The sequence below is a fragment of the Tamandua tetradactyla genome, chromosome 2 (assembly GCF_023851605.1).
Source record: "Tamandua tetradactyla isolate mTamTet1 chromosome 2, mTamTet1.pri, whole genome shotgun sequence".
Lineage (NCBI taxonomy): Eukaryota > Metazoa > Chordata > Mammalia > Pilosa > Myrmecophagidae > Tamandua > Tamandua tetradactyla.
This window is the reverse complement of record NC_135328.1, coordinates 182,328,839-182,355,939: the sequence shown is the minus strand read 5'-3', so window position 1 is coordinate 182,355,939 and position 27,101 is coordinate 182,328,839. Positions and strand designations below refer to the sequence as shown.

General features: G+C 40.1%; 3 protein-coding genes across 7 annotated transcripts in view; 2 read left to right on the top strand and 1 right to left on the bottom strand.

Moving 5' to 3' along the window:
- ZMYND12 (zinc finger MYND-type containing 12) overlaps positions 1–4,332 on the bottom strand; it is a 67,509-nt gene extending 63,177 nt beyond the window's left edge. For 2 of the 4 annotated variants that reach the window (XM_077150027.1, XM_077150025.1), the window contains exon 1: positions 4,204–4,332. Coding sequence is in view for 1 of the 4 variants with exons in the window: in XM_077150024.1 (XP_077006139.1) it covers positions 3,736–3,845 (110 nt within the window). In the remaining 3 variants the exon portion in view is untranslated. Of the gene's footprint in view, positions 1–3,735 lie in introns of all 4 variants that reach the window. The other 2 variants (XM_077150024.1, XM_077150026.1) reach the window with 2 other exon arrangements.
- On the top strand, positions 4,029–7,191 carry PPCS (phosphopantothenoylcysteine synthetase). Of its 2 annotated transcripts, XM_077150031.1 has the most exons (3): positions 4,029–4,903; positions 5,074–5,177; positions 6,338–7,191. In XM_077150031.1, exons 1-3 carry the CDS (start codon positions 4,396–4,398, stop codon positions 6,659–6,661), a joined length of 936 nt encoding a protein of 311 aa, XP_077006146.1. In that variant the 5' UTR covers positions 4,029–4,395; the 3' UTR covers positions 6,662–7,191. The 2 variants fall into 2 exon arrangements, with proteins under 2 accessions (XP_077006146.1, XP_077006147.1); XM_077150032.1 differs by lacking the exons at positions 4,029–4,903; positions 5,074–5,177 and adding an exon at positions 5,240–5,395.
- Positions 7,192–10,270: 3,079 nt separating this feature from the next.
- Positions 10,271–27,101, top strand: part of CCDC30 (coiled-coil domain containing 30) — a 238,769-nt gene continuing 221,938 nt past the window's right edge. Inside the window, exon 1 of the mRNA XM_077150019.1 lies at positions 10,271–10,881. The gene's annotated coding sequence lies outside the window, so the exon portion shown is untranslated. The remainder of the gene's footprint in view (positions 10,882–27,101) is intronic.

Here is a 27,101-nt window from a genome sequence, read left to right as displayed (position 1 = left end):
GTGTGAATTTCAATGAAACTACCTTTTCTTAAAAATGTTTCATTCCTTTCCTGGGAACATAGTCAACAATCTAGTGTAGAACAATATACACAGCATTACCCAGAGAATATGAAATAAATACATTTATAAAAAAAGAACAGAAGAAATTCACCAAAATGCCATGTTATTAATCTCTAGGATGTGGGTGAATGGTTTATTTTTCTTTATTTTCTGTATTTTCAAGTTTTCTGTAGTGAACTGGAATTACATTTATAATCAGGAAAAAATTCTTTTGCAAAAATTTTTTTTTTACAAATTCCAATTGACTTTCCTTCCCACTCCTTAAATTTGGAATGAGGGAAAATAATGAATATTTATTGAGTGCCAACTTTATCCCAGGCACAATGCTAGATGCTTTCCATTTAATCATCAAAACCATATAGGGGAGAGGTATGAAAAAACAAACACCTCTGAGATACAGAACAACTACCTCAGTTTTATTGAATTGAAAAACTGTAGCACTGAAACCCCTAGAACATGAAGGCAGAAAAGTCTGGAGAAAAGGGGTGGGGGTAGGGGGTTGGGGAAGACGATGATCTTACAGAGAATTAAAAGCAAATGAAAGAAGATATATTTAAAAATGAGTATAAAAGGTGATCATTCATCCATCAAATTTTTAGTGCCAACCATTTTAAGACACTTTGCTGGAGATCATGGGGCATACACAGATGGATCTGATAGAGATCAAAAGATAGACATTTGACAGTCCTTCTACAAGCATTCAACATAATATCCTATGTTAACAGAACATAATCAAATCGAGGCGATAACACGCTTGCCAAGAACCAAAACAAAGACAGAAAATAAGAATCATCTGAGAGGTTCAAAGAAACTACAAAGTGAGTGAGAAAAAGGAATTACTTCTGGCTGGGGAGGATGCAGGAGACCAAGGCATTTTAAGGTGCTCATGCCAGGCAAAGGGCTCTAATCTTCCTCCTGAGGGTCAGACATGACCATCTCTCCCAAGGTGACCTAAAGGTCTCTCACACTGTGTCACCAACCAAATCTATCACCTATCATCTCTTCCCTGTGTTCCCTTTCTCAGTATTTAGGTCCATTATAGAAGTTCACTTATTTAACAAATGTTCATTGAGTGCCTGCTATGTCCTAGGGCTAAGTTTAGTGATAGTCACAAACATCAAACAAGTATGAAGTAAAATGGTACTTCTGAGAGAGAATAATGGGAGAAGGATATTTAGATTGGATTTTTAGGAAAGACCTCTCTGAAGAAATGACATTTAAGCTAAGAACTCAAGGACAAAAGGAAGGTTTGTAGTTGAAGGGGACATTCTTGGCAGAGGGAACAGCTTGGAAAAAAAAAAAAAACTGAGGAGGGAAAGGGCGCAGATAATCAGAACTGAAGGAAAGCCCTTGTGGCTAAAACAAGGAAAAGAGGTTGTGTGGTGGGAGATGAGGTAGAGAGGTAACGAGGGTCAGATCATGCAGTGTTTTGTAGGTTCTGTTACAACTTCTGTATTCTAAATGCAATGAAGTCACCAAAAAGGAGACAGCCATGAAAACACAGATGCCATCCTTGCTTTCTCTGTGGCCTACAGCCTCCTGGGGAAAACAGATAAACAACAGATTTCAATACCGTGTCATAAGTGATAGAATAGGGAAAGTACAGAGTGCTGCTAAACCTAATCTGAGAGAGATATGTAAAGGTGGAGGGGATAAAATAAGGCTTCCTAGACCAAGTGACGCTTAACCTGAAACATGGAGGACAAAGAAGAGTTAGTGAGGTGAAATGCAGAGAGAAGGGTGTTCAAGGAGAGGAAACAATATGTGTAAAGACCTTGAACTGATACAGAACGGGACATAAGGAAAGAGATGAATTTTCAGTGTGACAAAGGCATAGCAAAAAAGAGGAAAAGGGGTAAGGCTGCAGCAGTAACCAGTGGCTCATTCTGAAAGATCTTGCCAACCATGTTTATGTATTTAGCTTTTCTTTTAAGAGCGGTGAGTAGCAGGCAGAAGACAGAGAAGTCATTCTTGACTCTGATTTCTCCTTTGCTCCCCAGGTCTCAGTGATATTACCTCTGAAGTATTTCTTCAGTTTCCTGAGCCACCATCTTAATTTAAGCTCCATCATTCGGGTACATGGGTGGTTTAGTGGTAGAATGCTTGCCTGCCAAGCAGGAGACCTGGATTTGATTTTCAAACCATGCACACACCAACCCCTCAAAAAAAAATTAAATTAAGCCCCATCATTCTTCACTTGAACCACTGCAACAGCTTCTTAACTGATTATGTGGCCTTTTCCGTCTTCCTCCTATCTTCTATGCTGCTACCATAACACAAATGAGAGCATGTTATTTCTTAGCTCAAAACCATCCATGGGCTTCCCAGAATTTAAAGTCCAAACTTCTTGGTCCCGATCTCAAGTCATCATCTGGCCCTAATTTACATCTTCTTCGTTAAACTTCTACCACTACCTATCACAATGTCTTTAAAACCATTTGACTCAATCCACAATAAGAAATATATTTTAATAGTACATACACACACACACACACACACACACACACACACACACACACACATGCACACACAAACACTGGATAGTTTTAAGAAACAATCGAAAATGTTAGTTGAGGGTGGGCCAATGGTGGCTCAGCAGGCAGTTCTCACCCACCATGCCGAGACTCAGGTTTGATTCCCGGTGTCTGCCCATGAGAAAAAGAAAAAGTTAGTTGAGACTTATTTATATCCTGCTAATTGGTCCTGGCCTGCAGTTTGAAAAACACTGACTGCTCCTTCAACTATTACCTTCTTCACTCAGCTCTTAGCCAACTCTTTCAACCTTTGCCCAAGCAGTCCTGCACAGCAGGAATGTCCTACTCCTTTTCATTGTTCACCTAGTAAGTTTCTACCAACCTAGTTTTGTAGATATCAGTCACCACGTTTTGATCTTCAGCAGTCCCAGGGCTTAGCAAGCTGAGTGACAGCACTTGTCATGTAGGTGTGCATTGTGACATTAAAAAAAAAAAATACAAAACACAAGTCAGTGTGAGACCTGGATTAGGTTTCTGGAAGGCAACAACAGAACTGTTTTTACGTCGGGTCCGAAACTGGATCTAATATGAAGCAAAGGCCCAGGGATGTTTCTACCTCATCCGGTACTACCCTCCCCAAACATTCCCCATCTTGGGTATGCACCAGATCGACTGGTCTTCTTTCTACTCCTCAAACACAAAGTCTTTCACCCTTCTGAGCCTTGCTGCACAACTTAGCCATTTCCATGGGCTGGTGGACTGGGGATAGCTCCCACTTTATCTTCAAATCATCAATAGAGTTAGGCTCTGTTGCCTAAACTCAGCTCAGCAGCTGTCCACCTAACCTCCCATCACATTTTACCACATTTATTACTCTCTGAAGTTCTCGTTCCTGAATCTGTTTACTTCTCTTTCTCCACTATCAAAATGTTAGGTTTTTAAGGGACCTAATGAATTTGACACAGTAACCTCAGCATCTAGAACAGTGTATAGCCCAGGGTATGCCCTCAATAAACATTTGATGATGGATGACTAAGACGGGGAGGAGGAACAGACGAGGCCACAGGGGTCTTAAGGACTTGTCTTGAACAGGGGTCCCTGGCAGAGCCTGGGTACTCACACAAGGAACTCAGGTCCAGGGAAGGGTTTGGGAGGGAGAGAGTGGGAGGTACGGCACCTGAGTGCCACGTTCCAGGCCTACCAGTAGTAAGTGACTGTGCAGGCCGCACACACTCGCTCGGCTGGTGCTTCGCACACCTCACAGGTGAGCCGGCGCCCCTTGGGAACCGACAGTGGGTAGATCACGTTCATGCTGCTGCCAGATGTGTTGATCTCCAGGCCGGTTGCCCGGTGGGCAGACGCCGCCGCCGCCGCCGCCGCCCTCGCCGCACCCCGGCGTCACGTGACCACCACGGCCGGTTCCCAGTTTTTCAAGGAGCGGGAGAGGGGCGTGGCTCGACAGAAAACTGGATTCTATTTGTGAAGTTAAAGAAAAACAAAATCTACAACTCCCAAAGGTTATGTGGCCGAAGAGTCTAACTCTAGGGGACTCCAAGTTCGGAAACGTCTTTACTGAGGTCGGTAAGGGTCACACGTGGCGAACTCTTTACACAAGGTTAGGAAACTAACAGGAGGCGACTAGTTCCCCTGAGAATACCCCTCCACGTACTTTAACTTCGATAGGTTCTAGAGCGAAAAAGCCCACATTTCCAGATTTCGAGAGGTAGTGACTTTACGCCGAGCGTAAAGTAGCGAACCGCCCACTCGCTATTGCGGCTGCGCACAGACGAGGTATGGAGCAAGGGGGCGTGGCGCCGGCGCGGGGGAGTAGACGCCGGCTCAGGACGGCGCGCCCGGACAGATGGCGGAAGTTGACCTGGTCGCCGAGTTTCCCCAGCCTCCCGGGGCTGCACGCTGTGCCGAGGTTATGGCTCGCTTTGCGGCCGCATTGGGCGCGCAGGGCAGGCGGGTGGTGTTGGTCACGTCAGGGGGCACCAAGGTCCCCCTGGAAGCACGGCCAGTGCGCTTCTTGGACAACTTCAGTAGCGGGCGGCGCGGCGCAGCCTCGGCGGAGGCCTTCTTGGCCGCCGGCTACGGGGTCCTGTTCCTGTACCGTGCTCGCTCTGCCTTTCCGTTTGCCTACCGCTTCCCGCCCCAGACCTGGCTGTTGGCTCTACGGCCCTCAGGCCCAGCCCATTCGGGCCTGATGTGCCTGGAGGCCGAGGAGAAGATGCTGCCGGGATTCGCTGAAGCTCTGCGGACCTACCAGGAAGCTGCGGCTGCCGGCACCTTCTTGGCCGTAGAGTTCACCACTTTGGCGGACTATTTACATCTTCTGCAGGCTGCGGCTCAGGCGCTCAATCCGCTAGGTGGGTGCCCTAAGAGTCCACCGGCTATACTGGCAGTTGCCTAGAGGCAGATCTTAACTCTCCAGTCACTTCTCCCCTTACCTCCTGATTAGTCACAGATCCCAGCCCGGAATCCCGAGCAGATCCCATACCCTTCCCCGATTTGTTACACCCTGTGCTTCTCTTTGCAGGCCCCTCTGCGATGTTTTACCTGGCTGCGGCCGTGTCAGATTTCTATGTTCCTGTCTCTGAAATGCCTGAGCACAAGATCCAGTCATCTGGGGGCCCACTGCAGGTGATGGGGGCGTCTCTTATAGAGATCTGTTCCCCTGTAACCAATCTTGAGTTAATTTCCTCTTGACCTGGAGATGGCCTTTCTGCATTCCTTATGTTCTAGGCACTGGGGATAGAGAAATGAATAAGGCACCGCCCTCCCTCAAGGACCACACTGTCTATTGAGGGAGCTGGACACTGACATAATTACAGTACAGAGTGATAAATGCTCTAGTAGAGGTATGTACAAAGAGCAGTCAGGGCACGGGTGAGTGAATCACTCCTTCCTGGGGGAGTCAAGGAACGCTTCCTAGAGGAGATGACTTTTGACCTGGGTTTTAAAAGATGAACAGAGGGTATATTGGAAAAAGTCGGGAAGGTCGTTCCATAGTAACAAGAACAGTTTGTATAACTGGTTTGGTAAGGCTGGTGGCAGGGAGAAAGTTGGTGGAAAGACAGCATATTTCACAGAAGACTTTGTATTCCTTGTTAAGGAGCTTGGACTTTATCCTGTGGAGCTAGGGACACATAAGTAGGAGAATGAGATAAAGTATTTGTTTGAGAAGAACATTCTGGCATTGGTATGAAATGTAGGTTAAAGAGAGAGAGAGAGTGGAGGGTGTCTATTGTGGGTTATTGCTGTAGTTTGAGGAAGAGGTATGGAGAGGGTTCCTAATAGTAATGTGGTTGAGATGATCTGCCTTCTTGTATCCTGGGTGAGGTCCTAAGCATTTGTTGGGGGTTAAAAGCAGAATTTAAACAGGAGAAACTACCTGTGGGGTACTTGCCGATTTTTTTTTAGCTCATTTATTCATCCTTTCAACAAATATTGAATACCTATTATATGTCAGATAATATAGTAGTATATAGCAGAAAACAAACGTATCTTCTTCTTGTGTTGTTTACACTCTGCAGAGAAGATATTCCATAAATAAGTCAAATACAGACTATGTTAGATAATCATAAATGCTGAGGAGAAAAATGAAGCATAGAAGGGGTATATGATCCTTATCACCCTTGCCAACAATTTTTTGAGAAATCCTCACAGTTAGTGATTTTAGCTGTATGCAGCTATACATTGGCAGTATAGGCAAAAGCCCCCACTTCCTTAGTTTCCGAAGAGATCGACCTGGTTGGTTGTGACCTCTGTTTGCTTATTAAGCTTTTCTTTTTCCAATACAGATCACAATGAAGATGGTGCCAAAAATGCTTTCTCCCTTGGTTAAAGACTGGGCTCCCAAAGCATTTATAATTTCCTTTAAGTTGGAAACTGACCCATCTATTGTAATTGGTCGTGCACGGAATGCTTTGGAAGTTTATCGACATCAAGTGGTGGTGGCCAACATTCTTGAGTCACGACGTTCCTTTGTGGTTATTGTGACCAAAGACTCAGAAACCAAGTTATTGCTGTCAGACGAAGAAGTAGAAAAAGGCACAGAAATAGAAGAGAAGATAGTGGATAATCTTCAGTCTCGGCACACAGCTTTTATATGTGGCAAAAACTGAAGTAAAAAGCTCTAACAGGATTCAAAGTTGTTCAGTGGACCAGGGCTCTTACAGATCGTGATGGTGAGAACTAGAAAAAATCCTTTCATAAGGACAGACAAAGGGAAGGGAAAAAGCAGTGGTGTGCAGGAGACTGTGTTTGGTATTTGACATTTAAAGGTCATTTCATATCATTAAAAATGGAAAGAAGGCAAAGTGGTTATGACCAAACCACCTGACATGCTCATCTGAATGGCGTCTTGATTTTGGAACTAAACACAATTACTTTTTACCTTTAAAAAAAAAACTTATTGAGAGTTATATTCTGTCCCTTAAAATACACTTGTGGGCCTGAATATCAGCCTTTATACTGTAAAAAGAAGATTATGGATGCATGAGTGGTCATGCTTTGCATATCAAATATTTAAGTGCCTATTATGTGCCAGGCCCTGTGTTGAACTATGAAGATTAAAAAGGTGAATAAATATGTCTAGTTTGGGAAATGAATGTGTAAACAATTAAGTGCAATAAAGTATGTGCCCAAAAGTTGATACAGTGTGAAGTATTGTTTTTTTTTGAAATTTGTCAAAGATGACACTAGTGGAGAAGATAAATCGCCTATAAATTGGTGAGTTTTCCACTGTGTTTAATCTTTGTTTCTTGTCTTGGATTTACCCCATATTTGAGTAACAATTTATCCTTCAAATATTTTAATGCTGTTCTTCAAGTAAAAAGCCTAGCCTTCCAAGTCAGGCCATGCAGGGGCCAATTGCTGACCTCTGCCCTGAGGGAGGCATTACAGTATGTTGAAGAGTATGGGTTAGAGTCAGCTTTGACACCACCTCCCCCACTCCCTTAAGAGTTATTTCCACCTTTTAGTTTTGTAAATTTAGCCACGTGACAATCTGTTTCCACACCTATAAAATGGGAATAATAAACCTCTCTAAAATAAGGCCATTTGTTGTGAGGATTAAATAAGACAATGATAAAACTTCAGTCTGTCACATAATTCACATAATTCTGTCACATAATTCTCTGTCACATAATTCACACACAATAAATGATTCCAAATCTTTTTCTCACTTAGCAAATTGATGTTATACCAGTGTCCTGCTGGAACTCTTAATCCTTAAAAATTCTTGAGAAGCTTTCAAAGTTGTTCTCGCGCTTCTGGATTTCTGACTGAGAATACACAAGAAGTATATATGGTTCAGAAAAATGTTCTAAATGATCTGCAGAATGGCCCAGAATGCAATTCAAAAAACTACCATTAGTTACTAGGTAGAAACATGTACTGTGCTTCGCATAAATATTTTACAGTGCAATTCATGTGATTTAATAGGGTGAGCTGGGAAGGGGTAGTCCAATGTGTCTGGTTGAATAGTGGTAGAATCTTTTAGCTGAAAAGGTTTGAACAGAGGTACCAAGATACACTGAAATATTTCATTAAATCTGAATTGTAAACTTGAGCAAAGGAAAAACAAAGGCAGCATTCAAGACTGAAAGCAGCAGTCTCTTTGAATGAAGGTTCCAAATTAACTTCAGGTCTAATTGACAAAACCTCAAAAACAATGGGCTCCTCAACAATGTCTGTGGTACTGATGGCAGCAAGTAAATGATTGATTTTCTTCCCTGCATCCATAGCTTCGTGTGGCTGATGACTGTCATGGTCGTTTTATAAAATGGGGACAAATGGGGTTAAAAGTTGAAGTGATGCTAATATTTGCTTTTTTATCATGTTTACTTTATTTGGGAACAATTTCAGATTCTTTGTAATTAATGCTTAAAAACAACCACAACGACCCTGCATGGAGTGGTTTAAAGTGCTTTCCCTTCCAGTTTAGCTTTCATTCGGTGCACTTAAAAACAGTATATACACAAGTAAAAAGTCCCAGGAGTTTTTGTTTAAACAACAAATGGAAGTGTGTAAAGAGAGAAGGAAAAGAAATGTGTCAATGAGCGCAAATAAGGAACTTAATCTAGATTGGAGAACCAAGTAAGGCTTCTCTGAGGAAGTGACACTTGAACTGCTATGTAGAAGTTAAGAGGGTTGGAGGGGGTGGTGGTGGTGAAAATTTTAGATGAGAGAAAAACACTTGCAAGGGCTCTGGGGCCAGAAAGAGAGGTTGAAGTACTTTTCTACAAAGTAAGGTGTAAGATAGTTCCAGGTAATGTATGTATAAATGGCAAAGCTTCAGAAAGGGCCATCTTGGGGATCATCTACAAGACCAAGCAATGTAAGAACTGTAAAGCAAGGGTCCCCAAACATGAATAAAATTGAGCTTTGATGAACTAACCCAGAATCTTGCAATAAGAGCACTTTGAATGAAAATTATATAAATGCGATTTATGTTTAAGTTTTGAATCATTTATAAATTTTTATTTTGCATTACATAGGGTGAATTATATATGGCTACTTTTCTAGTTAGCTGCTGGAATGCACCAGAAACAGAACGGCTTTTAAAAAGGGAAATTTAATAAGTTGCTAGTTTACAGTTCTAAGGCCAAGAAAATGTCCCAATTAAAACAAATCTATAGACATGTACAATCTAAGGCATCCAGGGAGAAATACCTTGGTTCAAGAAAGCTGATGAAGTTCAGGATTTCTCTCTCAAGTGGAAGGGCACATGGAGAACACAGTCAGAGTTTCTCTCTCATCTGGAAAGGCACATGGTGAACATGATCAGGGTTTCTCTCATCTGGAAAGGCATGTGGTGAACACTGCATCATCTGCTAGCTTTCTCTCCTGGCTTCCTTTCACAAAGCTTCCTGGGAGGCATTTTCCTTCTTCATCTGACTTCAGAAACTAATCAAGACCCACTCAAATGAGTGGAGACATGTTATCACCTAATCCAGTTTAACAACCACTACTGATTAAGTCACATCTCCAGGGAGATGGTCTAATTACAGTCTCAAATTTACAGCATTGAATAGGGATTAGAAGAAACGGCTGCCATTACACAATGGGATTAGGATTCAAACATGGCTTTGCTAGGGTACATACATCATTTCAAACCAGCACAGCTATCTAAACCACATTTTTAGTGCTTAGTTTTCCAAAGGACTTCAGCCTTAGAGATAATTCTAGTCAAGTCTGGTTTCTTCATTTTACTAATAAGTCCGGTTGAAAATGGCTGTGATTTATCCTAGGTGTCCCACGTACATAGTGACAAATCCAAGCCGAAAATTCAGAACTCCTGACCTAGTATTTCCTTTCTTTTACCAAACACCCTCACAAAAATTGTTACTTAATTTTGCAAGAATGAAACTATTTCTAGAAAAACATATCTGAGGTTTGTATGCAGGGGCTTTAGGTGAGAAGGCCTGGCGGGAAGTTATTTGAAAACTATATGGTCCAGTGACAAAATGTATCCTCTGAATTGCAAGTATGTGACTTAAGTCTTTCTGCGCGGGGTATCATTACCATGGTCACAACCAAAACCATACTGCTCTTCAAAGCCAATAGAATGAGCCGTACTATAATTAATGCCGGAAGGGCTCCGCCCCATTAAGTAGAGGCCAATGGTGTGCACGGTCCCAGTGGTTTCCGCAGGAAGAACAGCCCTTTGAGCCAATTGGTGTACGCGTATTTATGATTCTCGCCGGAAGGATGCGCCTGCGAATCTGCGGCAAGCGCGGTTGCTATGACGCCTTTAGGCACCTGCTGCTCGCTGCTGAGCGGCAGTGGAGTGGTGTGACCTTGGGACCCTCAAGGCAAACTGCAAAAGAAATTTTACTGCCTGGTTTCAGAGGCTCCCGCCTCAGCCCCGAGAAGGAAAAACACCTATTTCCTTCTTTTTTTTTTTCAGCACTCCGGGTCTTTTCCGCTTCTCTCCCCGGTATGGCGCGAAACTATGGGGGAGAAACTCCTGGCTCCGCTTTTCTAGATCCGGGTTGGAGTGAGCCTCTGTGAAGAACATTCGTCCATTTTCTCCGGACCCGACTGCCACAGCCGTTTAGTATTAGGTCCCCGCTTTTATTTATAGTGTGTTTATAACACCCTCAGTAAGATAGGTAGGCGTTCCTTTTCTCAGTTTATTTATGAAGACACTTACCCCTGGAGCGACGCTTGTGCCTGAAAGTCAAGGCCGCTGCGAAGTCCCCTGGATGTAGGCCCTGTGAACAACGAACTGCTGCTTTCTATTTAATTTTTTTCATTTTTTGGTCGATGTTCGTCATGCAGAACCTTGATTCCGGCTGAAGCTGTGGAGGCCTTTTGTATCAACATCAGACGTCATCAAGTCAGTTACCTTCTGTTTTTCAAGCCACAACTTCATCCATTTCTCTCACCACCTTGAGCACCAGTTTTCTCAACCTCCTCATTTTACAGCTATTTTCATCCTTCTCTGTCCACGCTGCACATTATATTGAATGTCCATTCGTCTCCACCTTCTGTCATCTCTAGACCGCTTCCTTCTGCTTTTCTGCTACAGTGCTTTGGGTAGCTGAGTATTTCACGTTCTCTAGCCCTGGGGTCATTTGGCAGATTACCTTTTTCCCTGCATAATGGCAGACATTGTGTGTCAATTAAACTAGATACCAGAATGGAGACGTGCACACTGGTAAATACAAACATTAAATTACTGCAAGTCTAGTGTGTTTTGAAAAATCAAAGTTGCATTTTGGGCTTATGTAAAGAACAGAAGGTTGTTCATTCTTTATACTAACTGAATTTGATATTAGGCATACATTGTACTGATGTGAAAATATCATTTAAAGTGATTGCATAACAGGTATTCAACTTTAAGTTCAGATTGCTGGAACACCTGGGAAACCATAGAATTTTCCGGGGAGAAAATGCTTGAAGCAGTGCTTTTACCTCCCCTTCATGTCAGTTTTTGAGTCAGAAAACATGCTTTTGTGTGAGCCAAGAAACAGAAACAATGAGGAGAAATGGTTGAAAATATATAAACGAGACATGCTCACCGGTTCTAATGAGACTGGAACAAAGGGCCTTAGACATAGAATAAGATTAATTTAGATTTAGTGCAGTTTTATTTTAGACACTAGCTTAGGAAAACTTGAATTTAATTTGTCTTAAAATATCAATCTTAATATTTATTCTTCAGGATTTAGGTTTAAATGTAAACCTTATTTTGAGGCTATATAAAATGTACATTTTTAACAGGTATTTTTGAAGCTAGAATGATTTGGATATTTTGATTTCTCAGGCCAATTTTGTGATATCTTAAGCTTAGAGCCAGGTCAAGTTTCCGCATACTGAGAACTTCAACTTTCTCTGATAATAGATTGGAAAAGAAAACAAGAAAAACAAGTTTTGCAGCCTTTTTATTTTTTTTACATTAAATGAAAACTAGATAAATTTTAACTCTTGAAAAAAGATCTGGCTGTTAGCATCAGATTTTAAGGAGCTTTCCTTTCTCCTTCCAATATATATATATTTAAACAAACATTATCATAGCAACGTTAACATATATTTTAAAAAGTATTTCCTATCACCTTTACACAGTAGTTCTAAATCCAGGGGGTACGATTTTGCTTTTCCTTCCCTAAGTGACATTTGGCAATATATGGATACATTTAGGCTGTCACAGCTGGGGATGTGCTACTCATCTGTTTGGTAGAGATCAGGGATGCTGCAGCAAAAATAATAATTCAGCCCAGAATATCAGTTGTGCAGATGTTGAAAAACCTTACCCTAATATATCAACAGTGCATTTTTTATGTTCTGTGTCATTCCTTGCTCACTTGTTATTTTTTACATCATTCTAATCATGGTGTTTGCCCATTTAATTTTATATTTTAAACATTTTCCACATTGCTACATTGTCTTTAGCTTTTACTAAAATATCTTTTTCTTCATTTTATTTAGAAATTGAAAAGATAAAAAACAATATTTATTACACATTGTACTTAATATGTCTGTAAGTTTTAAATTATACTTGTATAGACAGAAGAAACAAAAGTTAGGCTGAAATGCCACACAACTGGATGTTTCAGTTTGGGAGGCCGTGCCATTTACTTTGTTCCCAAGTGTCACTCAGAGACCATGCCCTGAGATCTAAAGCTTATCCTTTGCTCAGAGCGAGGAAATGTGATTTAGCATGAAGTATGGTCCTGGTCCCTTCACTATACTTTGAGAGCACCTGCTGTGAGAGAAAATGAGCAGGTAGAAATACTTCTGCACCCATTTTCCTTGTTCTCTTTGCATTTGGTATTTACCTCTGCCTTAGTTTGCTTTGACAGCTTTGCCAGCTCATTCTTTATATTTAGACGTTTTGAAACCTAAAAACATTACAGAATGCACATCTTCCCAGAGAGTGGATTTTTAAAATACTTAATAAGCAATTATTCAATATCATCTAAGGAGAGAATAGTATTCTTGTATACTCTTTTTGGGTGGGTAATTTTAGGCATAGTTTAGGTGCTAGAGCATTTTTAATTCAAAGAATGGATTTATGTTACATCAAGATCCACCTTCTTAGAATTTTCAAATTACTTAACCGTTGAGTCTAACTAACCATGTTAGTTATGGAATCTTACAGCACCATTCCTGGCAGAGGGAAGAGAATCTTCAAAGTGATGAAAATATAAGCAGCGTGATGGGTATCAATAAGTATAGTGCCATAAGGAGCTTATTTCAAGGAGTGGGAAAAGATCAGTTTGCCTTCCAGGAACCAGACTGTGAAGAATCTTTGGGGCCAAACTAAGGAGTTTGCAATTTTTCTGAAAGCAATGAGAATGTTAAAGCAGCAAGTGATTTGCATTCCGAAGAATCAGTCTGGCAGCTTTGTGGAATACAGATCAGATGGGGGCCAGCCTGGCAGCAGAGAACTAGTTAAGGATGCTATTCCACTAAACTGGCAAAAAGTGAGGATAATCTAAACCAAGGCAGCAAACCTACATATGGAAAGGTTGAATTAGAAAATGATGCAAGAGATACAATCCTTGAATTCAATGACTGGTTAGGAATGAGAATAGAATAAGTAAGGTTGGGGGGGGAGATGATTCCCAATTTTCTAGCTTGAGACAGTATCTTTGGTGATTTTATTAACTATGCAATACAGAAGGAACAGATGTGAGGGAAAGATGAGTGGATTGTTCATACTGAGTTATTCAGTAGGCAATTGTATATGTATTGGTTTTAAACAGCAGACTAATTTTGTATTGCTCTATTAGCCTACACACTCTTTGGAACATACCATTCCCTGCAAAACCTTGCTTAATGCTTAGGTGGCCGTATGTGCTCTCATACTTCCACAACTAAATGAATAAGGAATAAACAGTTGACTTCAGAGAGGAGGGTAAAATTCACTGGGTGAACAACAACTATTAATGATCTTTCTCAAAATTTTGAACCAAGAGATAAAGAAATAGAAATGGTGTAGTAGTTAGATTCAGGTGTCACCTTGGCCAGGTGAAGGTGCCTAGTTCTGTTGCTGTGGTCCTAAGCCAATGGCATGTGAACCTCATCTGATCCTGATTACATCTGCAGTTGGCTAGAAGGCATGCCTGCTGCAATGAATGATGTTTGATTTAATTGGCTGGTGCTTAAATGAGAGAGCTCAGTGGAGCAGAGTCCAAACAGCTCAGCATACCTCATATCGGCACTCAGCAGTCGCAGCTCAGCCCAGGCCTTTGGAGATGCAGATAGGAATCACCCCCGGAAAAGTTGTTGGAACCCAAAGGCCTGGAGAGAAGACCAGCAGAGATCACCCTGTGCCTTCCCATGTAAGAAGAAACCTCAGTTAAAAGCTGCCTTTCCTCTGAAGAACTATAACTAAATAAATCCCCTTTTATTAAAAGCCAGTCCATCTCTGGTGTGTTGCAAGCTGGCAGCTTTGGCAAACTAGCACAAATGGCTCAACATGAAAAATCACATAGGCTTAGAACTTGAATGGCTGTTTTCAGCTTTGCAGATGAGCAAGCAGGGAAAATCCACTGATGTAGAGAAGCAAGTAAATGGGGGAAACTCAGAGGGAAACCCAGAGACAAAACAAAACAAAACAAAACAAAAAAACCCATGGTACAGGAGAGATGTTAATGACTGTTCAGTTCCATATCCAATTCCTTTATAGCCATGTTTAGTTTCTGCGTACGCATTTGTATCTTATTTCAATAATCCTCATTTAGTAGTTGGGGTTGGTTAGCTGTGAGTGACAGAAAGTTCAAAGTAATAATGGCTTGGAAAAGATAGAAATTTATTCTTGCATAAAAGTCCGGAGCTGGTCGGGCAGCATCTTGAAATTGCCAGAGACCCAGACAGCTTCTTTCATATTATGTCATCCATAGCATGTGGTTTCCATCTGAGGATATCCAGGGTAGCTGCTCAAGCTTTAGCTATCTTGTATGAATTCTAATCAGTAGTAAGGAGGAAGGAGTGAAAGGGGGGGTGTTTCTGTTTGCTAATGCTGCCAGAATGCAATACACCAGAAATGGATTGGCTTTTACAAAGGGGATTTATTAAGTTACAATTTTTTAGTTCTAAGGCCATGAAAATGTCCTGAATTAAGGCATCCAGAGAAGGATACCTTGACTCTCAAGAAAGACTGATGGTATCTGGGGTTTCTGGGACATGCAGACTTCCTGCGTGGGAAGTGTGCTGTCCTTCTTTCCTGGCTTCTGGTTTCATAAGTGGCTCTCTCAGCTCCTGTTTCCAGTGGCTTTCTCTTTAAGTGTCTGGGGGTCCCACTTAGCTTCTCTGGGGCAGACTCTGGATTTCATCTCTAGCTTAGCATTTCTAAATGTTTGTCACTTAGTTTTATCTCTCTGTTCTCTGTGTCAGCTCTAAGCTCACTTTATGTTTTCTGCCTTTTATTCTCTTCATACAGGGCTCCAGTAAAGTATTCTCTTCATACAGGGCATCTTGAATTGGGTGGGTCACATCTCCATGAAAACAACCTAGTCAAAAGGTCCCACCCAACAATAGGTCTTCCCCCATGAGATTGGATTAAAAACTGTTATGTTATGTACTGGAGTATCCATTTCTTGGGTATCCTATTTTTTCAAGGATACTTCCTGAAAGTGGAACATAATTCCATTCACATCTTTTTGGTTAGCGCTTAGTCACATGACTCTATTAGCAGCTGCTCAAAATATGAGCTATTTCATTTTTGTGGAAGAAGGGAGAATAAATGTTGAAGAACACTGAAAGTCTGCCACACATACCAGTATTTGTTCTAACTTCAGTGTGTTTGTGGGGTTTTCCCACCTTTTCTAAAATAGAATAGATCTGGAGATTAGCAGAGATGGATTATTAATCCTTGTAACAACTCAATGAGCTATAGTCATTACCTTATATCCATTTTATAGATGGGGAAGTAAGTATTTAAAAAGCTACAATACTTGTCTAAGTCACACGATCGGGAAATGATAGAGCCAGGATTTCAACTGAAAATGTCAGATCCTAAGCTATAGATAACCATGATAATGTGAAAGACATAGAACCTGTTCTAGTTTGCTAGCTGCCGGGATGCAATATACCAGAGACAGAATGGCTTTTAAAAAGGGGAATTTAATAAATTACTAATTTACAGTTCTAAGGCTGAGAAAATGTCCCAATTAAAGCAAATCTGTAGAAATGTCCAATCTAAGGCATCCAGGGACAGATACCTTGGTTCAGGAAGGCCGATGAAATTCAGGGATTCTCTCTCAAGTGAGAAGGTACATGGCAAACACAGCATCATCTGCTAGCTTTTTCTCCTGGCTTCATGTTTCATGACACTCCCTGGGAGGTGTTTTCCTTCTTCATTTCCAAAGGTCGCTGGCTGATGGGCTCTCTGCTTCTTGTGGCTATGTCATTCTGCTCTCTCCGAATCTCTCTCATTCTCCAAAATTTTTCCTCTTTTATAGTACTTCAGAAACTAATCAAGACCCACCCAAATGGGTAGAGGCACGCCTCCACCTAATCCAGCTTAACAACCACTCTTGATTAAATCACATCTCCAGGGAGATGATCTAATTACAGTTTCAAGCATATAGTGCCGAATAGGAATTAGAAGAAATGGTTGCCTTTACGAAATGGGATTAGGATTAAAACATGGCTTTTCTAGGGTACATATATCCTTTCAAGCCAGCACAGAGCCAAAGGCAAAGTTCTTGGGCACAGAACATTTGAAAGGCCTGTAGAGAGAGGATCTCAGGAGGTACACTAAGAAGATCAAAGAACATAAGAGTAAAAACTAAATAAAGTGACATCACAGAACAGAGAAAGATAACATTTTAAGAAAGGGCTGAACAGATACACCAGAGAGATCATATGTAAAAAGAACAGAAACATGTCTGGCTGGATTTGACATTTTGAGTGCCCTTGTCAATAGCGCTTGAGTACAGTGGTGTGAGCAAAAGTCAAAATGCAGTGATTTGAGGTGCTTGGAAGACAAGTGAGAGAATAGTTTGAGAAGGATATCGTGGGTTGAAGGAGATTTATTTTTATATCTTCATTTTTAAGATCAGAGACATCTTGAGCCAAGAGCAACAGATCTGTAGAGAGGGGATAATGAACAGAAAAGTAAAGAAAAGAAAGGTAAAAGAGCCCATGAGGAAGCACTTTGGAGTGGGATTTAGAAACAGGCAAAAATGAGCCTAGATCAGGATGGACAGTTCTGCCACTGAAAAGAGAAAGGACTAGATATGTAAAGATGGTTAGTATGTTGGGGATAGGTTGTGCCAATTTGAAAAACCATGTTTTAATCTTAATCCAATCTTGTGGGGGCAGCCTTTCTTTTAATCCTGACTAATTGCTATAGGGTCGAAATTTTCAATTAGATTATCTCCAAGGAGATGTGATGCTCCCAGTTGTGGGCATGACCTTTTGAAGAGATTATATCCAGGAAGATGTGGCACATGCAGTTGTGGGTGTGGCCTTTTGATTAGATGGAAATGTGACTCCACCCATTCAATGTAGGTCTTGATTAGTTTACTGGAGTCCTTTAAAAGGGGAAACAAGTGTGCACCTGTAGTTCAGTGGTTAGAATGCCCTCCTTCCATGCGGGAGACCTGGGTTCAATTCCTGGACCATGTCCCCCCCCCCCCCCAAAAAAAAAAATGTGTGTGGGGGGGCACATTTTGGAGAGCAGGAGAACAGCAGTGATAGAGCCAACATAAGACTCAGACTTCTGGAGATGTAGGGCCTAGCAGAGATCATCATGTACTTTCCCATGAGATGCTAAGCTAGCCCAAACTCAGAGTTGTGCCCCAGGAGAATTGAGTGAAGGTCCACAAATGCTTAGATAGGAAACTACTGGCATTAGAAGCTAGAAGTAATGAACCTGGAATGAGGAGCAGCAGACACTAGCCATCCCCTCTCCAGGTGACAGAGGTGTTCTGGGTGTTTCAGCCTTTCTTGAGCCAAGGTCTCTTTTCCTGGATGCCTTGGTTTGGACATTTTCTCATAAACTTGTAACTTATTAAATTCCCTTTTTAAAAGCCATTCCATTTCTGGTTGTTGCATTCCGGCAGCTAGCAGACTAGAACATTTGGTCATATCCTCTGCAGATAACTACTCTCCTTTTGAGAAACAGCTTTTGACTTTCTACTGGGCCTTAGAAGAGACTGAATGCTTAACCATGGGCCACCAAGTTTCCATGAGATCTGAGTTATCTATCATGAGCTGGTTGTTGTCTGACCCACCAAGCCATAAAGTTGGGCATGCATAAAGGCACTCCATAAAATGGAAATGGTTTATATGAGAGAGGGCTTGAGTGGATTCTGAAGTGGCCCAAATGCCATGGCCCCCTCTCCTGCCACATTACCTTCTCTTTCCCAGTCCATAGCTATGGCCTCTTGGGGAGTTCCTTACAATCAGCTGACTGAGAAAGAGAAAACGCAGGCCCGTTTTACAGATGGTTCTGCACAATATACAGGTACCACCAGAAAGTGAACAGCTGTAGCACTGCAGCCCCTTTTTGGAATGTCTCTGAAGGACAGTGGTAAGGGGAATCCCCTCCGTGGGCAGAACTTTGAGCAGTGCACCTGATTGTTTATTTTGCTTGGAAGGAGAACTGGCCATTGGTGCATTTGTATACTGACTCATGGGCTGTTGCTAATGGTTTGGCTGGGACTTGGAACAAGTCCAATTGGAAAATTGGCAACAAAGAGGTCTGGGGAAGAGGTATGTGGATAGACCTTTCTGAGTGGGCAAAGAACATGAAGATATTTGTGTCCCATGTGACTGCTCACCAGAGGGTGACTTTAGTGGAGGAAGGCTTTAATAATCAGCCTCTTTGCCTAGCCACTCTTCTCATTGTCCAGTGGGCTCATAAACAAAGTGGTCATGGGTGGTAGGGATGGAGGATCTGCATGGCTCAACAACATGAGCTTCCACTCACCAAAGCCGACCTGGTTACAGTCACTGAGTGCCCAATCTGTCATCAGCAGAGACCCACACCAGTCCCCAATATGGCACCACTCCTTGTAGGCCTGGGACAGTGTTCTCCAGGAGGCTGAGTGTGCCCTGAATCAGCGTCCACTCTGTGGTGTTGTTGTTTCTCCCAGAGCCAGGATTCGTGGATCCAGGAATCAAGGGGTGGAAATGGGAGTGGCACTACTCACTATCAGCCATAGTGATACACTAGAACAATTTTTGCTTTTTTGTCTCTGCAACTTTAAACTCTGCTGGTCTAGGTCTTAGTTCCAAATGGATGAGTGTCCCCACCAGGAGTCACAGCAATGATTCCATTGAACTGAAAATTAAGACTACCATCTGGCCTTTTTGTTTTTTTCATGCCTCTGAATCAACAGACAAGGAAGAAGATTACTGTACTAGCTGGAGTGATTGATCCTATTAATGGATGTGAAATTGCAGCTACACAGTGGAGGTAAAGAGAGTTTGCCTGGAATACAGGAGATCTCTTAGGGCATCTGTTAGTACTACCATGCCTTGTGATTAAAATGGAAAATTGCAGCAACCAATCCAGGCAGGACTACCAATGGCCCAGAAACTTCAGGAATGAAGGTTTGGGTCACCCCACCAGGCAAAGAACCATGCCCAGCTGAGGTGATTGCTGAGGGTAAAAGAAACATGGAATGAGTAGTGGAAGAAAGCAGTGATAAATATGAACTATGACTGTGTGGCCAGTTACAGAAATGTGAACTGTAATTGTATGAATATTTACTTGTTTTGTTATAAGTGTGTTTGTATTTATACATAAAGCAAATATTTTTGTTTTCTTTCTCTATCTTATCTCCTTATCAAATGACATAGTTGTTTTGTTCATGTTATAGTATTTAAATTATAGGATATCAAGTTTAAGAGTGAATATTACCCAAGGACTTGCACCTTCTTCTGGAGCTATTTGGTGTGTTTCTAGTTATACACAGGACAACTGAGTATTGTTAGGTGAAAAATATGTGTGTCATCGTTTTCTATTTAGAAATTATACACAGGACAACTGAGTATTGTTAGGTGAAAAATATGTGTGTCATCGTTTTCTATTTAGAAATTAAGTATAGTTTAAGGTGATGTGTATAGCGCCCAGGATGAGAAGTGGTAGGCTGTGATGGTTAGTTTCATGCGTCAACTTGGCCAGGTGATGGTACCCAGTTGTCTTGTCATGCAAGCACTGGCCTGACTGTTATTGTGAGGATATTTTGTGGACTTAAATCATGAGTCAGTTGATTGCCTCTGAGGCTGATTACATCTACAATCAACTAAAGGGAGTATCTTCCACAATGAGATTCATTTAAACCAATCAGTTGAAGGCTTTTAAGGGAAAGATGGTGACTTTGGTCAGAAAAGAGAGCTTCAATCAATGCAAATTAGGGTCTATAGTCAACAGCAACATTGTAGTATGCTTCCACTGAATGTAAAAATGGCATCATAACAAAACTAAATGTTAACCAGTGAGGGGCATGGGAGAAGGCTGTGGATTCTTTGTGGAAGAAAAGGAAATGTCTTCATATATAGATTATGATGTCGAAGGCATGTCTATATACTTTGATTGAATTGTATGATGTGTGAATAAAACTTTAAAAAATGAACAAGAAAAGTGCAGAGAAAGAGATGTACCTATTCACTGATGGTAGAGAAACTGAGAGGTGCAGCCACTTAGAAGGCAGTGTGGTGGTCCCACAAGAGGCTAGGGGTGGGATTGCCATATGATCCTTGTTCTCATTTGCTAGCTGCAGGAATGCAAGATACCAGAAATGGAATGACTTTAAAAGGGGGAATTTATTACTTTGCAAGTTTACAGTTCTAAGGCCATGAAATTGTCCAAATTAAAGCAAGTCTTAAAAAGTGTCCAAATTAACGCACTAACAAGAGGTTACCTTCACTCAAGAAAGGCTGATGAAGTTCAGTTTCTCTCTCAACTGGAAAGGCATGTAGCAAACATAGCGACATCTAACTAGTTTCCTCTCCAGGCTCTTGCTTCATGAAATCCCCTGGGGGCAGTCTCCTTCTTCATCTCCAAAAGTTGCTGGCTGGTGGAGTCTGTGGTTCTCTTGTCATTCTCAAGCTTTTGCCAAAATGCTTCCTCTTTTAAAGGATTTCCAGTAAAGTAACCCACATGGAATGGGTGGAGTCACATCTCCTGTATTCAAAAGTTAATACCCACAACTGGGTAAGTTCCATCTCCATGGAGATAACCTAATCAAGTTTCCAACCTATAGTACTGCATAGGGATTAGAAGAAATGATTACTCCCACAAGATTGATTAGGATTAAAACATGGCTTTTCTAGGGTACATAAATCATTTCACCCTGGCACAATTCTGAAACACCATTGCTCAGCAAACTCATACCTGGACAATCTGAGTGTGGGGACATGAATGGACATTTGTACACTGGTGTTTATGGCAGCAGTGTTTGTGATTCACAATGGATGGAGGTGGCCTAAGGGTACAACGATTGAGGAATGGATGGGGGACTATGGTGAATACATACAATGGACTACTGAGTGGCCACAAGAAAGAATGAACTTGTGAGGCATACAATTAGGTGTATGAATCTTAAGGACTGCATGTTGAATGAAATATCGGGAACCAGAACACAAATATTATGCGTCAATCATATGAACTAACTATAATATAAAAACTCAGTGAACTGAAGTTGAAAGCATGGGTTATTGGGTTGGGGCCTATTGTAACGAGTACTAGATTGTGAGGTTTTACAGCAGTCACATGTATTTAGGAGTTGTAACAATTATTTCTAAATTCTGAGATACTGAGCTGTTGATAACCTGGCCATTCCCAGAAACTGTGGATATTTATGTGACATTGAGACTCAGAGTTAGAGCTCTGAAACTATGGATGTCAGCAGTATCCCATGCAGGAACTGTAAAACATTGAAAAAGGGATCAGACTTCAAGAAGAGATATGAAGGAAACTGGTCTAGATACAGGTTAAAGGAGGATATCGTCTATATTTTAAAACTTCAACTTCTGTCTGAGACCAAAGGGAGAAATGTTTTATTTGGCACAAAATTTATATTTTGGGTAGTACATTTCCTAATTTAACTTGTATGATCAGTTTAGTTGTGTACCATAAGTGTATGGAATCTTGAATAGCATGTGAGATTTTGTTGGTTTGTCCAGGTTACCATGATGCTCCAATATATCCCAGAGTAATTTGGATAGTGAATAAAGAAGTATCTACAAATCCCCTTGAGGAACTAGGGAGAAAGGAGGAAATATTCAATTCCCCCACCTGGGGAATTCCTAATATTCTTGCAAGCAGTGGGGACAACCAATTCAATAGTCTAAGCCATCAATCTTGGGGCTCATTCCTATGAAACTTATTCCTGCACAGGATAGGTTAAGCCTACTTAAAATTAGGCCTAACAGTCATCCCCAGATAACTTTGTGTTGCTGAAATGTGGCCTTTCCCTCTCTAAGCCAACTTGGCAGGTGAACTCACTGCCCTCCCCACTATGTGAGACATGACAACTCTCCCTGGCAACATGGGACAGAAATCTCAAGATATTCCAGGACCTGGCATCAAAGGATTGAAAAAGTCTTCTTGACCAGAAGGGGAAAAAGAGAAATGAGAAAAAATAAAGTTTCAGTGGCTGAGAGATTTCATACAGTCAAAAGGTTATCCTGGAGGTTATTCTTATGCATAGATATCCCTTTTTAGTTTATGGTGGATTGGAGTGGCTGGAGAAGTACCTAAGCCTGTTGAATTGTGTTCCAGAAGCCTTGATTCTTGAAGTTGATTGTATAAAGATATAACTTTTACAATGTGACTGTGGGATTCTGAAAACCTTGTGTCTGATGCTGCTTTTATCCATGGTATGGACAGATAAGTTAAAATATATAGATAAAAAATAAACAGTAGGGTGGACAAAGGGTAAAATAAATTGGGTAAATGGAAATACTAGTGGTCAATGAGAGTGAGGGGTAAAGTGTACGGTATGTATAAGGTATTTTTCTTTTATTTTTTTTTTCTGGAGTAAGGCAAATGTTCTAAAAAATGATCATGGTGATGAATACACAACTATGTGATGATATTCTGAGCCACTCATTATATACCATGTATGGAATGCATGTATGTGAAGATTTATCAATAAAAATATTAATTAAAAAAAGCAGAGAGAACTTTCATCTCTACTTCTGCCAGTCAGCCTCTTCTGGAGAATTCATTGAACATCTTCATTGGAGTGCCAGCTTGCAGCCTGCCCTACAGAATTTGGACTCTGCATCCCCACAGTTTCCTGAGATACTTTTATAAAATCTCATACTATTTACAGTTATCTTCTGTTGTTCTGTCTCCCTAGAGTGCCCTAATACAGGACTCATGTCATCTGTACATAAGGAAAGTTTTACTTCTTCCTTTCCACTGTGAATGTCTTTTATTTCTTTTTCTTGCTATTTGCTCTGCCAAGAACTTCCAGTACAATATTGAATGGCAGTAGTGGTAGTGGGTATCCTTGTTTTCCTGATCTTAGAGGAAAATCTTTCAGTCTTTTGCCTTTAAGTAAGGCGTTAGCTCTGGGCTTTTTATATATGCCCTTTGTCATGTTGAGGAAGTTTTCTTCTATTACGACTGTTCTAAGTGTTTTTATGAAGAAGCTGTGCTGGGTTTTGTCATATATCTTTTCTGCATCAGTTGAGATGATTATGTGTGTGTTTTTTTCCTTCATTCTGTTAATGTGGTGTATTACATTAATTCATTTTCTTGTGTTGAACCAAGCTGGCTTACAAGGGAGAAATCCCACTTGATCATAATGTGTAATTCTTTAATATACTGCAGTATTCACTTTGCTAGTATTTTGTTGAGGATTTTTGCATTTATATTCATACGAGATACTGGATCTGTAGTTTTATTTTCTTATGATTTTTATTTGGATTTGGAATGAGGCTGATGTTGGCCTTGTAGAATAAATTAGCGGTCCCTCCTCTTCAGTGTTTTGGAGAGTTTGAGCAGAATTGGAGTTGCTTCTTGGAATGTTTGGCAGATTTCACCTGTGAAGCCATCTGGTCCTTGGCCTGTCTTTGTTGATAAGTTTTGATGGCTGATTCTTTACTGGTAGTTGGTTTCTTGAGATCTATTTCTTCTTGAGTAAATGTAGGTAGTTCATATATTTCTAAGAATTCGTCTAATTTTTTGGTGTATAGTCATTCATAATATCCTTTTATAGTCCTTTTTATTTTAGTGGGGTTGTTGTGTCTCCTTTTCATTTTTGATTTTTATTTGTACCCTCTGTCCCTTTTTCTTTGTCAGTTTAACTAAAGGTTTATCAATTTCGTTGACCTTTTCCATGAACCAGCTTTTGGTTTTGTTGATTCTATATTTTTTCTTTTTTCTGTTTCATTTATATCTGCTCTGATCTTTGTTATCTCTCTCCTTCTGTTCACTTTGGTTTTGGTTTCCTCTTTTTTTTCTAATTCTTCCAGTTTTAAGGTTAGGTCTCTGATTTGAAGTCTTTCTTCATTTTTAATGTAAACAGTTAGAGCTACAAATTTCCCTCTCAGCATCTTCTTCACTATATTCCACAAGTTTTTGGTATGCTGTATTTTTATTTTCATTTACCTCAAGATATTTCCTAATTTTTCTTCTGATTTCCTCTTTAAACTCATTGGTTCTTTAAGTACTTTATTTAATTTCCACATATTTGTGAATTTTCCATTTTTCTCCCTCTATTATTGAGTCCTAGCTTCGTTCTGTTGTGGTAATAGAATATACATTTATGATTTCAATATTTTTAAATTTATTGAGACTTGTTTTATGGGCTAACATATGGTCTATCCTAGAGGATGATTCATGTACACTTGAGAAAAATGTATGTTCTGTTTCTGTTGGGTGAATGTTCTGTATTTGTCTGTTAGATCTAGTTAGTTTAGATTTTCATTCAAGTCTTATATTTCCTGATATAAGGAAATCTTCTGACTAGATGTTCTATCCATTATTTAAAATAGTGTATTAAATACTCTTACTATTAACGTAGAATTACGTTAATTTCTCCTTTCAAATCTGTCAGTATTTGCTTCATATATTTTGAGGCTGTGCTTTTCAGTGTCTATATATTGATAATTTTTATAACTTCTTATTAAATTGCTGCTTTATAAATATATAATCATCATCTTTGTCTTCCTAACTTATTTTTAAGTTATTAACTTAAAAATAAGTTATCCTAACTTATTTTTAAGTTAGGAAGTCTATTTTATCTGATATTAGTATAGGTACCCCAGATTTCTTTTGATTGCTACTGACATGGTGTTTATTTTTCCATCCTTCCACTTTCAACCTACTTGTATCTTTGAATTTAAGGTGAATCTCTTGCAGGCAGCATCTAAGGTGGGCTGTGCTTTTTTATCCATTCTGCCAGTCTCTGCCTTTTGATTGGAGAGTTTAAACATTTATATTTAAAGTCACTACTGATAATGTAGGACATTCTTCTGACATTTTGCTCTTTAGCTTTTTAAAGTATTATACCATTTTCTTCCATTCTTCCATTTATGTCTACTTTTATATTTATTTGATTTTTTTGTGTTGTACCATATTGAATGCCTTCTTATTTCTGTCTGGATATAATTTTTAATATATTTTCCTTGTGATTACCGTGGGGTTAAAATTTAACATTCTAAATACGTGGCAATCATATTTGTTTTGATACCAACTTAGCTTCAACAGCATAATTTTCTTGTCCCCTCCTGTCTCCCCCCACCTTTTTATTGTGCATATTACCAATTTTATCTTTGTACATTATATGTTCAAAACTGTAGACTTATTACTTTTTATGCATTTGCATTTTAGCACCTGTAGCAAGTAAGAATTGGAGTCACTTATCAAACAACTCCCTGTAGTAATACTGGCATTTAAAATTATCCATATGTTTATCTTCACCATATGTCTTTATTTCTTTATGCCACTTTGAACCATGGACTAGTATCTATTCCTTTCAGTCTGAAGAACCTCCTTTAGCATTGCTTGTAGATCCATTGGGAATCAACTCCATCAGCTTTTGTTTATCTAAGAATGTCTTAATCTTTCCCTCATTTTTGAAAGGAAGTCTTGCCAGATATACAATTCTTGGCTTGCAGGGGTGTGGACCTTCCTGGCAACATGGGACAGAAATCCTAGAATGAGCTGGGACTCAGCACCAAGGGATTGAGAAAACCTTCTCGACCGAAAGGGGGAGGAGAGAAATGAGACAAGATGAAGTGTCAATGGCCGAAAGATACCAAATAGAGTCAAGAGGTTATCCTGGAGGTTATTCTTACACGTTAAATAGATATCACCTTTTAGTTAAGGTGTAACAGAGAGGCTGGAGGGAATTGCCTGAAAATGTAGAGCTGTGTTTCAGTAGCCATGTTTCTTAAAGATGATTGTATAATGATATAGCTTTCACAATGTGACTGTGTGATTGTGAAAAAACCTTGTGTCTGGTGTTTCTTTTATCTACCTTATGGACAGATGAGTAAAACATATGGATTAAAAATAAATGAATAATAAGGGGAACAAATTTTAAAATAAATTTAGTAGATTGAAGTGCTAGTAATCAATGAAAGGGGGTTAAGGGGTATGGTACGTATGAATTTTTTTCTGTTTTCTTTTTATTTCTTTTTCTGAATGTTGCAAATGTTCTAAGAAGTAATCATGATGATGAATATACAACTATGTGATGAAAATAAAAGAATGTTCATATTGTATGTTGATTGGTTTTAGTAATAAAAATTAAAAAAAAAAAAAAAGGGTGGATCAGGTTAAGAAAAGTGTAGCCAAAAGTGAGAAGGCAATAGGAAAAAAAAAATTCTTGGCTGCAGTTACTTCCCTTCAGCACTTTAAGTATTTCAACCCACTGTCTTCTTGCCACCATAGTTTCTGATGAGAAATCAGCACTCAATCTAATTGGGACTCTCGTGTGTAACATGTCACTTTTCTCTTGCAGCTTTCAGAACTCTTTCCTTGTCCTTTGTTTGGTATGTCCACATTTTGGTCTTTTTCATTTGTCTTTTCTGGATTTTTTTTAACCTCTTCCTCTGGATAGGACATCATTTCCTGTTCCTTTGTTTGTCTTCTACTCTTTTGTTGTACACTGTACATTTTATTATTGTAAAATG